General features: G+C 36.4%; 1 protein-coding gene across 1 annotated transcript; it reads left to right on the top strand.

The window, feature by feature from the left end:
- Positions 1 to 2,396: 2,396 nt before the first annotated feature.
- On the top strand, positions 2,397 to 7,810 carry Spry3 (sprouty RTK signaling antagonist 3). Its single transcript, XM_031346470.1, has 2 exons — positions 2,397 to 3,112; positions 3,813 to 7,810. Exons 1-2 carry the CDS (start codon positions 2,900 to 2,902, stop codon positions 4,785 to 4,787), a joined length of 1,188 nt encoding a protein of 395 aa, XP_031202330.1. The 5' UTR covers positions 2,397 to 2,899; the 3' UTR covers positions 4,788 to 7,810.
- The last annotated feature ends 4,129 nt before the right edge of the window (positions 7,811 to 11,939 follow it).

The raw sequence follows: 11,939 nt of genomic DNA, 5'->3' as shown, positions 1-11,939 counted from the left end.
AGCAAAGGATTGATGAGAAAGAAGACTAATTCTTCATGAGAGATTTAAGACTTAGATATGCAGCCAAAACATAGCACAGAATTTAGAACAGGGCAAAATGGGCTTTAAAAATTCAACTTATATGTTTCTTCATTTGCAAATGAAGAAACAGAGAGGTCACTGACCTATAGTAACACAACAAAGTAAAGCTAGCATTAAGACCATAACCCAAGCTTCTTGTGTCTTAGAAAAGAATTTTGGGCTTATTGAAAGATTCTAGCGTCTTAAATGAATAACTAACTTCTTAGAATTTTCCTCACCATTAAAAGCTTATAAATGTGTTTGGTATTACAATTTTTCTCTACATCACTCATCACTAAAGCTCCTATATCTTTAATAGTGTCAAGTTCTTAAAAGTACAAGGCTCAGGGGCTTGAAATAAACTATAAGTCTTAATGAAACTATTAAAGTAATGAATAGGATTGGGGTAGCAATATGACAAGTTAAGAGTTAAATGTGGTGAGGACCTGGCAGCTCTAGCAAGATGTGTGCGGTAGGAGGGAGGCCCCGTCAGTAACAGAGAGGTCAGTAATGTAAACTATATACAACTTGGTATTTGTAAGGGGTGTGTGCTTTGATAGAGATGCAAATGCTTTTGCACAGAGAAGGATTTTTTAGAGAGCAGACTTTGGAATAGTAGAACTAAGAAAACATATAAAGCCATAGCAGAAATTCCCCCTATGTTTGCTTTCAGTTATTCTGAGAACAAGTGTATATAACAGCAGAGTACAGAGGGGAAAAAAAAAACACATCTCACAGCCATTACACAGTAAGGTACAAAACAGCATTGAGCCTGTAAGAGTGGGAGAAAACAGCAGTCAGTCCTTCCTTCTTTCTTCTCCCATCTTTTAAAAAATGAACATTAAATCACACTCTATCAAAAAAAAATCACCATAGAATTCAGAAATGTCTTAATGCATCAGCATAGAAGAGCTTTGGGTAGAAAAGTTTTCAAGTTTTGTCTCAACATGGCAGATTTTAGATTTTAAAGAGAAAAACACATTTTCTTTTATTAATAAACATTACCATTTCATGAATAGGTTTAGCTTCCTACTTCCTGAATAAGAAAGGAAATTTCTGTTTAGGTCGAATATAGCAAATTTCATGGCTATAGAAAAACTATTCAGAAAGCTGTGAGCACCTGGCCAGCAAGACTGACAGGGGTGGGTTACAATGCATCATTCATTACTGCAGAGGTACTACGTGACAAAAATCACTAGATTCCATCACTATATAGCTAAGACTCATAACCACATTGACTGCTATTTAGTAATATGTGATATGTATATTTTTTGTCATTTATCAAAATATCAAAATGACCACAGGCAATTTATTTAGTGTCGTTGCTCACAAAGAATGGCTTTTTAATGGGTAGACTCCTGAATAATAAACATGCATGCAGTGGTAGTTTCTCATTGTTTCTCAACATCTCTCCCTTACCTTCTGCTGCAGAATATGTATATTGTTTGAGTTTATCTTTTTTAGCTAGATTAATTCACCAGGGCCAGAATATCAAAAAAGTTTATTGTCATCCAGCTTTTAATTACTACATCAAACCCCAATATTACTAAGATCATAACTGCCCACATTAGATCTCAGAATCCATTCTAATAAAAAAATTAAGAACAGGAAAAACTAATTTCATACCTGTCAGCCCCTTTAAGTGAGAGCAACAATGCTTCATTATTGTAGTTTCTTTTTAGCAACAAAATCTCTTATTTTTGAAAAGTCTAGCCACTATTTTAATATATTTTTTTAACCTAAACACTATGTGACCCTCTGGTATCAGATAGAAGCCCCCTTAGATATTTTTATTGTTGGTTCTAAGTTGTTTATATTATGACCTAGATTCTAGCAAGTTTAGCTTTCAACTTTGTGGGCATGCCTCTGAGTATTCAGTGACTTCACTGTAATCCTGTTTCAGGAATATAATATGATTATCTCATGTTACTACTTCTTGACATTTTCCATGTATTTTTGAAATTGATATATCTAACTATATCTAGTATATGTTGCTATATTTAAAGCATACAAGATTTGAATGACTCCACCCATCCTATATTTGATGAGTTGGATATAAGCCCATTTCTTGTAATTTTGCAAATACTTTTCATAGCCCAAAGCTTCTACATTCACATATAATCTACAACCCAGATGAAGAGTATGTCCTTGTTTATTCAGATATCCAATGAATACAGTCTATTTCTTTCCAATGCTAAGACTAGGACTGTATAAAGATTTAGTAAAGCTATGGGTGGAAGGTTGCAAGGACTTTAAGTGCTAAGAAGTGAATCTATTTTTGTTTTTGAATTGTCCCAACAAACAGGGGCACTTTACCCAATTTACCCTCAAGAACCTGAAAATGTAGATGGTGCGGATGAAAAGTGATTAAATTACATAGCTATAGAAATATAGACCATTATGGGGCAGTATCCTTGGAAATCTAGACCACCTCTATAATTATATATAGGTAGTGAAACTGATGCCAAAAGAAAGCAAACGATTTGAGAAAAGTATCATACATAATTGAGTCATGGAACATCCATTATGTTTATCTAATTTTTAAGCAGATGTAAGTTTAGCTAATCAGATTTATATGAGAATATGGCCTCAAAAGCTTCCAAAGTGTAGCCATTATTAGCTGCTGAACTCTTTATGAACTGTATCATTATTTTTCCCATGATTATTTCATTTTGGGCCTATTTCAGTGTTGTTTGCTTTATTATAGAATCCTAATCAGATACTCTTTTCTATCTCTTTGTTCCTTTTTATTTATTATTTATTCAATCTATCCAAATTATATAGCAGTATGAGTAATTGATTCATTCTGAGGATACTTAAAATCTGACAGATTTCAAATATGTACTGTATTCATGCTAATGATCTTTATGTCTTGATGTTCCATGTTGTCTCTTTGATTCATGTTTCCTTTTCCTTTTTGAACATTCAGTCTTCTAGGTACAGAGGTCTACTACTTGTGAAATATTTTCTGCATGGTCACCATTTGTTGATTCTACCTATATCAAAGCCTTCAGGAGAAGGACTACACAACCATTTGTGGCACAATAAAGATGTAAGAATATATATTTAATGCCCAACTAAGCTTAAATATAGTATAAGAACCTCTCTTTACAAAATCCATTTTTGGTGTAAAGTAGAGGAAAGCAGTCTGTGCAGTATTTGTTTGGTAAGTGCAATTGTATAGATATGATGATACTTAAAAATAGTTCAGGGCTTGTATTATAGTTTGATATAGTTGTCACTATACAACCCAGTGTTGTATATTTAAAAATATTTTGATTCTGGAAGCTGAATGTGGTAGTGCATACCTATAGTCCCAGCTACTCTGGAAGCTAAGGCAGGAGAATGGTTGAATATATACATGTCCTTGTACACATATGAGCAACTTCTCTTGGTAGACCTTTGAAGTTTCCTCTATTGCTTCAATACTGGTTTAGGAAAATGACCTTTGTTTTTAATATTTGACTCTATTTTTATTAGAATTCAGATGTTCAAAGCTTATATTAGTCACATGATAGAATACACAAAAATTTAATTACCTAGCATTTGCTCCCAAACTGATTTATCCTTTGAATAGAATGACTAGACTTTTCTAAAAAATAGTGAGTTTACTTACAAAATAAAAGTATTAAATGAAACCTATGATACAGCATTTGAAAGATGAAGTGGTGATAAGTCCTAACTTTTTCTTGGTTCCCCTAAACTTGTGACTTGTATGTTCTCATACATTGTTTATATTTCTTTTCTCTTAGGATTTTCTGATATGCTTTGAGGTCCATTTAACTACAAGGGCTCATTTTTTTATCACCACAAGTGCCACTCTGACCTCAAATCACTTAGAGCTCAGAAATCTAGGCAAAATGGATGCCACAGCGATAGATGAGCTACAACAAATTCTGCCTATTGAACAGCTGCGCTCTACTCACGCTAGCAATGATTATGTGGAACGGCCTCCAGCACCCTGTAAACAAGCTCTTTCCAGCCCTTCCCTTATTGTGCAAATCCACAAGTCTGATTGGTCTCTGGCTACCATGCCTACTGCTCTCCCACGCAGTATCAGCCAGTGCCATCAGCTGCAGCCCCTGCCTCAACATCTGAGCCAATCTAGTATTGCCAGCTCAATGTCCCAAAGCACCACTGCCTCTGATCAAAGGCTCTTGGCCAGCATTACACCCTCTCCTTCAGGCCAGTCCATCATCAGAACCCAGCCTGGAGCAGGGGCCCACCCAAAGGTCGATGGTGCTCTGAAGGGAGAAGCTGAGCAATCTGTAGTGCATCCCAGTGATCACCTCTTTATCTGTGAGGAGTGTGGGCGCTGCAAGTGTGTCCCCTGCACAGCGGTTCGCCCTCTGCCCTCCTGCTGGATGTGCAACCAGCGTTGCCTTTGCTCTGCTGAGAGCCTCCTTGATTACGGCACTTGCCTCTGCTGTGTCAAGGGCCTCTTCTACCACTGCTCCACTGATGATGAAGACAACTGTGCTGATGAGCCCTGCTCCTGTGGGCCTAGCTCTTGCTTCATTCGCTGGGCAGCCATGAGTCTCATCTCCCTTTTCTTACCCTGCCTGTGCTGCTACCTGCCTACCCGTGGATGCCTCCATCTGTGCCAGCAGGGCTATGATAGCCTCCGTCGACCAGGCTGCCGCTGTAAGAGGCACACCAACACTGTGTGCAGAAAAATCTCTTCTAGTAGCTCACCCTTCTCCAAGGCCCAAGAAAAGTCTGTATGACCTTCTACAAGATGGATCCAGAGTGTTCTCCTTCTGACCATCTTCAGTAATGCATAGGCCTCATGTTTGGGGGAGGGTGTGAGATAATAAACTAGCCAAAGTTAGGACCTCACCTCTTTTGTTCCTGTGGCGTCAGGAGAATGGCAAAGTATATCCTAGTGCAGGATGCCTTGCTCTTTTTCACAAGATCTATCCCACTCTTCTTCAATCTTCTGACACCCAGCCTGTTCAGCTTTTATGGCTGTCATGGCAAATTCAGGTGATATATGGGCATGAGGTTTGGACACTGAGGACTGACAGAGCCAGCAACGTGGAGGTTTAGGGGCTCCCCAAGGTAATGCCTCTCGGTGCAGGCTCTGATCGTCACTCTGCTTTCCACAGTGCCTTTGAAGACTTTCTTCTAAGATGGTCATCACAGGTGCATGTGGAACAGTGTTCAACCTTCCAGGGACTATAACTTCCACCCCCACCTTTTCACCCTTCCCTCCCCCACCCTCCCTCCTTCATCTTTTCTTCCTTTCTATCTCCCTGTCTCTTCTTTCATTATCCTGTTCTGTTCTTTTCCAACCTCTCCTTTTACTTTGTTACATTTCTTTATTTCCTTCCTTTCTATTATTCTGCTTTCTAAGGCTAATCTTTGTTCATATTTTTATTTTGTTTCATATCTATTTGTTTCCCTCTTTCTGCCTCTTTTTCTCTGACATTTCAAAAGTGAGGTTTTTCCATAGGTGTTTTCTTAGATGCCAAACTTTGCTATGCTATACTATTTACTAAATTGTATTAGAGAAATGGATTATTGTAATGAACTGATTGCTAGCAATAGTCGGTATTCCAATGTGTTATGCACTCACAAGCACACCCACCTGTTTGTGAGCATATGAGGCTCTCCTACATTTCCAAATTCAATTAGTTGGAGTGTTTTTTTCTCCTTTTCCTGATAAACAACTTATAGTACTGACAGATTCTACTAGCATGCTGAGTAGGATAGTAAATCAGGATGCTCTAACTTTGTATGTCTGACCCAAGTGCCAAAGGCAGACGTGCTTTATAGCTAAATGAACAAAGCAAAGGATATTACAGAGGTATGTTCTCTCTTAGAAGCTAACTGCCCTGAGACTGCATGGCTCAGGCCTTAATAATGGATGTTAAAAGTCATAAAATTTTAGAGCTGGAAGGAATTTTAAATATTAGTCTAGTTCAATGTTGTAATTTTACAGATGGGAAAACTGGGGTCTGGAAATAGGAAGGGAATTGCTCAAGGCCACATACTAGAGTTAATAACAGAATTTGACAGAAACATGGGTCTTCTGACTCCTACTTCATTGTTTCTTCCCTTCATTATATTGGATCACTGAATTTTTTCTTAAGACTCTGTTAACGTTTCTAGAACATGATTCCTTTCCGATTGCTTTTCAGAAACCATAAGATGTTAGTGTAGTGGTCTTTCTGCAGTGAAAAATGAGTAGTCATGGGTATTGAGGCTGCCCCCCAGTGGACATCACCTTTGATTCTGTCACCTTGTAGAAGCTCAAACGTGTGTGTGTGTGTGTGTGTGTGTGTGTGTGTGTGTGCGTGCACGCGCGCGTGCTTATGAGGGTTGGGGGAAATATAAAGAAACGTTAACCAAGTCATATCTTTGCCATTGCATCTACACTTTGCTGCACACACTGTGCTCCCTCCTTGCTTTGTCTGCAATGGTAGCTGCCTAAGAATCTAGATTTCAGCAACAGTGAACAACTGAGATGAAAGATATGTAATGCACAGAAGTGACTCCCCTCATAAAATGTACAAAGAGCCTGTGCTACAAACCCCTGTCAATAAGGAAAAGGCTGCAATGGTGATGGCAGGGTGCAAAAGACTGCTACTAAAAGACATGAGAATTATATAGTTTCCCTCTGTAAGTAAACCCAAAATTTATCAAGGAATACAGATATTGGGGGCACTTGCTTGAAATCAAGGTGCTCCAACTTAGTTTAAGACTTCCAGACTCTATGTATCATCTCTTTTAAAGTATGCATGGATGTGTGCTGCAGGGTAAAGTGAGGAGAAGTACATAATCATGCACAAGAGGAAGAAAGGGAATTCCATGTCCCTTTATTGGATATATACTGCAGAAATATTTGCCACAAAGTCTTTATTGACTATGAAACTTCCTGAGGTATATTGACATTGGGTTGCACACAGCCACATACCTTCACTTACATCTCCTCTTGTAGTACTGCTTTGTCCTATTTTTGTATATACAAATATGTTATGATTATTAATATTGTTAATGATATTGCTGCAAATGGTGCCATATATAAGATTAGGCTTCTTGGAACATTTATAAACCCTAAACCAATACCTGAATACCCGTAACCTCTTATGTTGCTTTTAAATCCTTTAACTTTAAATAATTTGTGTTTAATCTTTAAAAATCTGCCTAATGTACTTCAAACTTATCTACTCCTAAAAGCTGCACCCATTTATCTGGGTAACACTGGGTGGTGATGAGTAGCAACACACACTTCTCGCTGCTTCTGTCCAAAATTTGCTTAGAGTCCAGATATCTAAGGATTTTCTGACACTAGTGCATTGTTCTGGAGCTAAAGTTACACTATGGATGCTTGCTTATTAGTTTCAAGCCCCTTCTTAATAACTTTAATATTTCAACCCTGCAGTCCTTACTCAGGCAAATGGTGCACTGCCAGAAGGGCCCTGGGCTCTGCCATACACCCAGAGGAGTTCTTCTCAGTGTATTTTTAAATGGCCTTATACTTGGTAGAAGAAACTGAAGGGTTCTTGAATGCAATCTGCTGCCGAGTCAGGGCTTTTACCTATGTCCAAGTTGGCCTGATATGGACTGCATCTGGTTTACATAGAGATGGGTCCTGTTGAGGTATGCACACAGACATGTGAGTGCGCATATGTATCCCTTCTGTGGTTTCATATACATATGTATATATGTAAATATATAATCACACATCTCTATATATTTTAATGTATTGCACATGTATATTTAAAATATATACAAAATAACTAAATACTTCAGAGTGGCTCTGTTTTCATTATTTCTCTGTTTTGTGATATGTTCGGCATAAACAAAAATGTATCAATAAGTGTTTCCTGCTTGGCACTTCCTTTCAATTAATTCATTCTACACCTAATTCTACTGCTTTCCACATATTGGTGCCTTGATATGTGTTCTATGTCATTAGCTGAAAGTTTTCTTTTAATTTCAGGTCATTCTTCCTTTATAATAATAGCTATAATAAATATAGTGCACTCATATACTGCTATGTGCTAAGCATGATAGTTTATTGTCTATATTTAGCAATAACTATATTATCTCATTTCATCCTCAGAGTAACTGCATGATATAGGTCCTATTCCCTTCTCCATTTTACAGATGAGAAAATGAAGCACAGAATTATTAAGTAACCTGTTAAATGTGGAACTAAGATTTGAACCTAGGTGCTTTCCTCTCAAGTCCATGTTCCAGAGTCAGGTATAGCAATTTGCAATGGTGTAATCCATTGCAGAGTAACAAGTCTCAATGTTGATTAGTTCTTCTCTTAATTACACTCCACTTATCACCTTAGTTAAAATAAACATGATCCCATGTTAAGAAAAAGGCAACAATTACAGACATATTTTAGTTGTATTGTTTCCAAAATTGTTGGCATTACAAATTTCTGACTTGAATCCAGAGTTATTTTGATTTTAAAAATTTCAGGTATCTTAACTTAGGTTTCCTAGAAAATAGAACTTGAAGCTAAAGCTGATTTACAATCCATGTAAACAAAACTGGGGACAATAGTGATGAGTTAGGGATAGCAACTATTAGGAAATATAATAATATTTAGCATAATCTATTTCATGACAAGTTAATTTCTCAACATCTTATAACAGGCCATATGAAATTACTACATCTCTATATATCCCATATTGGGAAAGGGATTTATCTGATAGCTCTCATCTTGTATACACCTTCTTATGGTATAGCAATTCCTCTGTGATGCTGGGTAGTATACATGTGACTGTCCAAATACATGTGCCATGTAATTTGGCAGCAATAAAGAGGCACTGTAGTTATTCTACTGCAGAAAGCAGGGCATATATGTGGGTATGAAGTGTTATAGATTTATAGTGCTGCCAGACTGGTGCCTAATTTTTTTTTTTTACCACATTTCTTCATTTTGAGTTAGTGTCTTGCTATATATTCCTAGATGTCTTGGAACTCACTGTGCAGACCAGGCTGGCCTCAAACTCATAGAGATCTACCTGCCTTAGCTTTCTAATTGTTGGGATTAAAGGTGTGCACCACTATGCCTGGTTTTAATCATATTATTTTAAAGTGATTTAGAGGCAATCTACTATCTCTAAAGTACAAAGGACTATATTGTGCTCACAAATGATTTGTTTTGAAGGTCTTTTGTCCACAACATGGACATGAAGTTCCTAATTCAACTAAAGGAGTTGAAAAGTTTCAAAATATCCTTATTTTTAGTGTAGAATTTCACTTCATTTTTGTGAAGTACTCAAATAATACAAGCACAAGTATGTATATATTAATTTAGGTTACTAAACATAATAACAGAAAAATGGGTTAATAAATTCAGCAAAATTGATTAAATTAAGTTTTTTTTTTGAAACAGGAAAATAAATTTCTTAACTGGTATATTTGTAACCTTTATCACCATAATAAAATATCTAAAATATTCAAATTTGAAAGAAGAAAGGTTTATCATGGCTCATGATTTCAGTCCATAGTGGCTGGCCATTGTTTTTAGGCCTTTTGAAGGCAGTAATTATGGCAGGAAAGCTTGGAAAATGCAGTGACTCCCCTCATAGTAGATAGTAAACAGAGAAAGAGTAAAGGACCATTGTACAAACTGTCCCTTCAAAGGCATGCCCAGGTATTTGGAAGTCCTCTTATTAGGCCACACCTCTGAAAGATTCTAGATTGTAGCATGGAGCTCAGTTATAGAGTGCTTGCCTAGCATACAAAAATCTTTGGATTCCATTTCTAGCACCACAAAAATGTTTCTACCACCACACATTAATACCACAAGAGGGTGACCAAGACATTAACACATAGGCCTTTTAGGCAATCATGTAAATCAAGGCCACTGACTTTAAAAACATTTCTGCCACCTAGGAAAGCCATTACAGACACATTTTAAGAGTTATAATATTTTTTATTCTTATACATAATGGTTTTTTGCATTTTATAGACTGTACGCACATAAAATCAAAGCATTTGCTAAAAGAATTCCACTGATATGCTTTCATTTTTATTGATAAGAAAAGCACACAGTGCATTGTACTAATTTAATCCTTGCTTTTTTGTGTAATAAATGTATAAGAGAATTCTGAAAAAGCTATATGAATGAATAAATTAGATTATTACTCAAAATGATCTGACAAAACTGTTCTACCAACTACTTCTACTTCATGAAGTCCAAGTTACTTCATAGTCCTTATCATATCTGACCCATCTGATCATCTGACTATAGTACATTTAAAAGCATGCTCATTGTTTTGGCTTTAGAATATTATTCTTTTCTTGGATTCCTCTTATGTCACTAACTGCTCCTTCTGTGTGTCCTTTGTTAGATCTGTTCTCCCCATCACTTCTTCATATTAAAGTTTCCTTTAGATATCTATATTTCTTTGAGCATCATTTATGAAAAAACTCAGAATATTTCTCCTGTATGGACTACTTCCTTGAACATACCTCTCTAAATACCCAACTGCCAGTTTTACATCTGTACTCCAATATGCATTAGAAAAGTCAAACATATACCTTTGTACTCTTTGTTACTTCTATTACTACTACTACTACTACTGTTATTATTATTATTATTATTATTATTATTATTATTTAATATATATTAGTATACTGTAGTGTCTTCAGACACACCAGAATTGGGTATTGGATACCATTATAGTTGGTTGGGAGTCACCATGTGGTTGCTGGGAATTGAACTCAGGACCTCTGAAAGAGCAGTCAGTGCTCTTAACTGCTGAGCCATCTCTCGACCCCCTCTTTGTTATTTTTAACACCAATTCTAAACTCCTAGTTGTTCAGATTAAAAATTTTGCCCAAGCTTTTTGTTAGTTGTTAGTGTAACCAAAAATTCTAAAACTACAAATCGTCAGTTAGTCTTTTCTGGTGATTCAGTGTGGATCACATTTAGTCATCAGTATGTCTTTTGAAGTCCTGGACTAAGGTTTGATAACATTTAACTAGACTACAATCTTTGACCCCTTTATCCTAATCTAGGTCTATATCCCTATCTTTGCCCTATCCGGTTGTTTTCAAAGGTCATGATGCTTTGTTATTTTCAAACGCCAAGATGGATAAGACAAGGAAGGGTATTCTGAGAATGATGCTGCTTATTGTTCAAGATCTTGCTGTCATTGCAATCCAAGTTTTATGTGTTTGCTCTCAGATATATTTGTTAGCCAGTCTCCTGAAAAAGAATAGGTCCTCAAGTTGTCATTCTTCAACTATGAGAAAATCCTTTTGACTGTGCCAGATAATAAACATGCTGGTAAATCACTGATGGTAAAATGATACTGATAACAAAGATCTGAAATCTTCAAGTCCTGGAAAACTTAACCAACCCATTTGTGACAGAGTAGTAAGGGAAAGAAGTATACAAAGCCAGATAGGCAAATACTCAGCTTTATTAATAAAGAACTTTAAAGCAAGCCACATGCATGTTTGCCACCATAATAAAGCTGGGTGGAGCATATATGCACCCTGAGAAATCATTTTGCACCTATTTGCTAAAATCTAAACTAAAGAGAATAGATCTCTTGGCCCTTTTTCTATGACCAAGCTTTAATCCTTACCTTTGAAGTTTACTGCCATGCTGACAAAAGTGCTGCAAAAGAAATCCAAGGAAAGGCTCATTCATCTTTATGATAATTTTATTCCATTTCTTTTCTCAGTGGCTTTCTTCCAATGAAGGTTAACACCCCTCCTAAGAAGAATGATTCAAGCCAATCATAATGCATAAACCATATCAAAAGAAGGAAAAGAATAGAAGAAATGCTAAACATGGGTCCAGAAAGAAAAACAAAGCTTCTTAAAATTAACCACATAATATATATTCTTTTAATTTATTAACTCTTTAAATTCATTTTATAAACACTCTTTTC

The sequence above is a fragment of the Mastomys coucha genome, unplaced genomic scaffold (genome assembly GCF_008632895.1).
Source record: "Mastomys coucha isolate ucsf_1 unplaced genomic scaffold, UCSF_Mcou_1 pScaffold25, whole genome shotgun sequence".
Taxonomy (NCBI): Eukaryota; Metazoa; Chordata; class Mammalia; order Rodentia; family Muridae; genus Mastomys; species Mastomys coucha.
This window is presented reverse-complemented; position numbering and strand designations above follow the sequence as displayed.

Coding starts and splice junctions, on each gene's coding strand:
- Spry3 (XM_031346470.1), top strand. CDS start 2,900: ATGTACTGTATTCATGCTAATGATCTTTATGTCTTGATGTTCCATGTT. Junction 3,113..3,812: donor ATTTGTGGCACAATAAAGAT/GTAAGAATATAT, acceptor CTTTTCTCTTAG/GATTTTCTGATATGCTTTGA.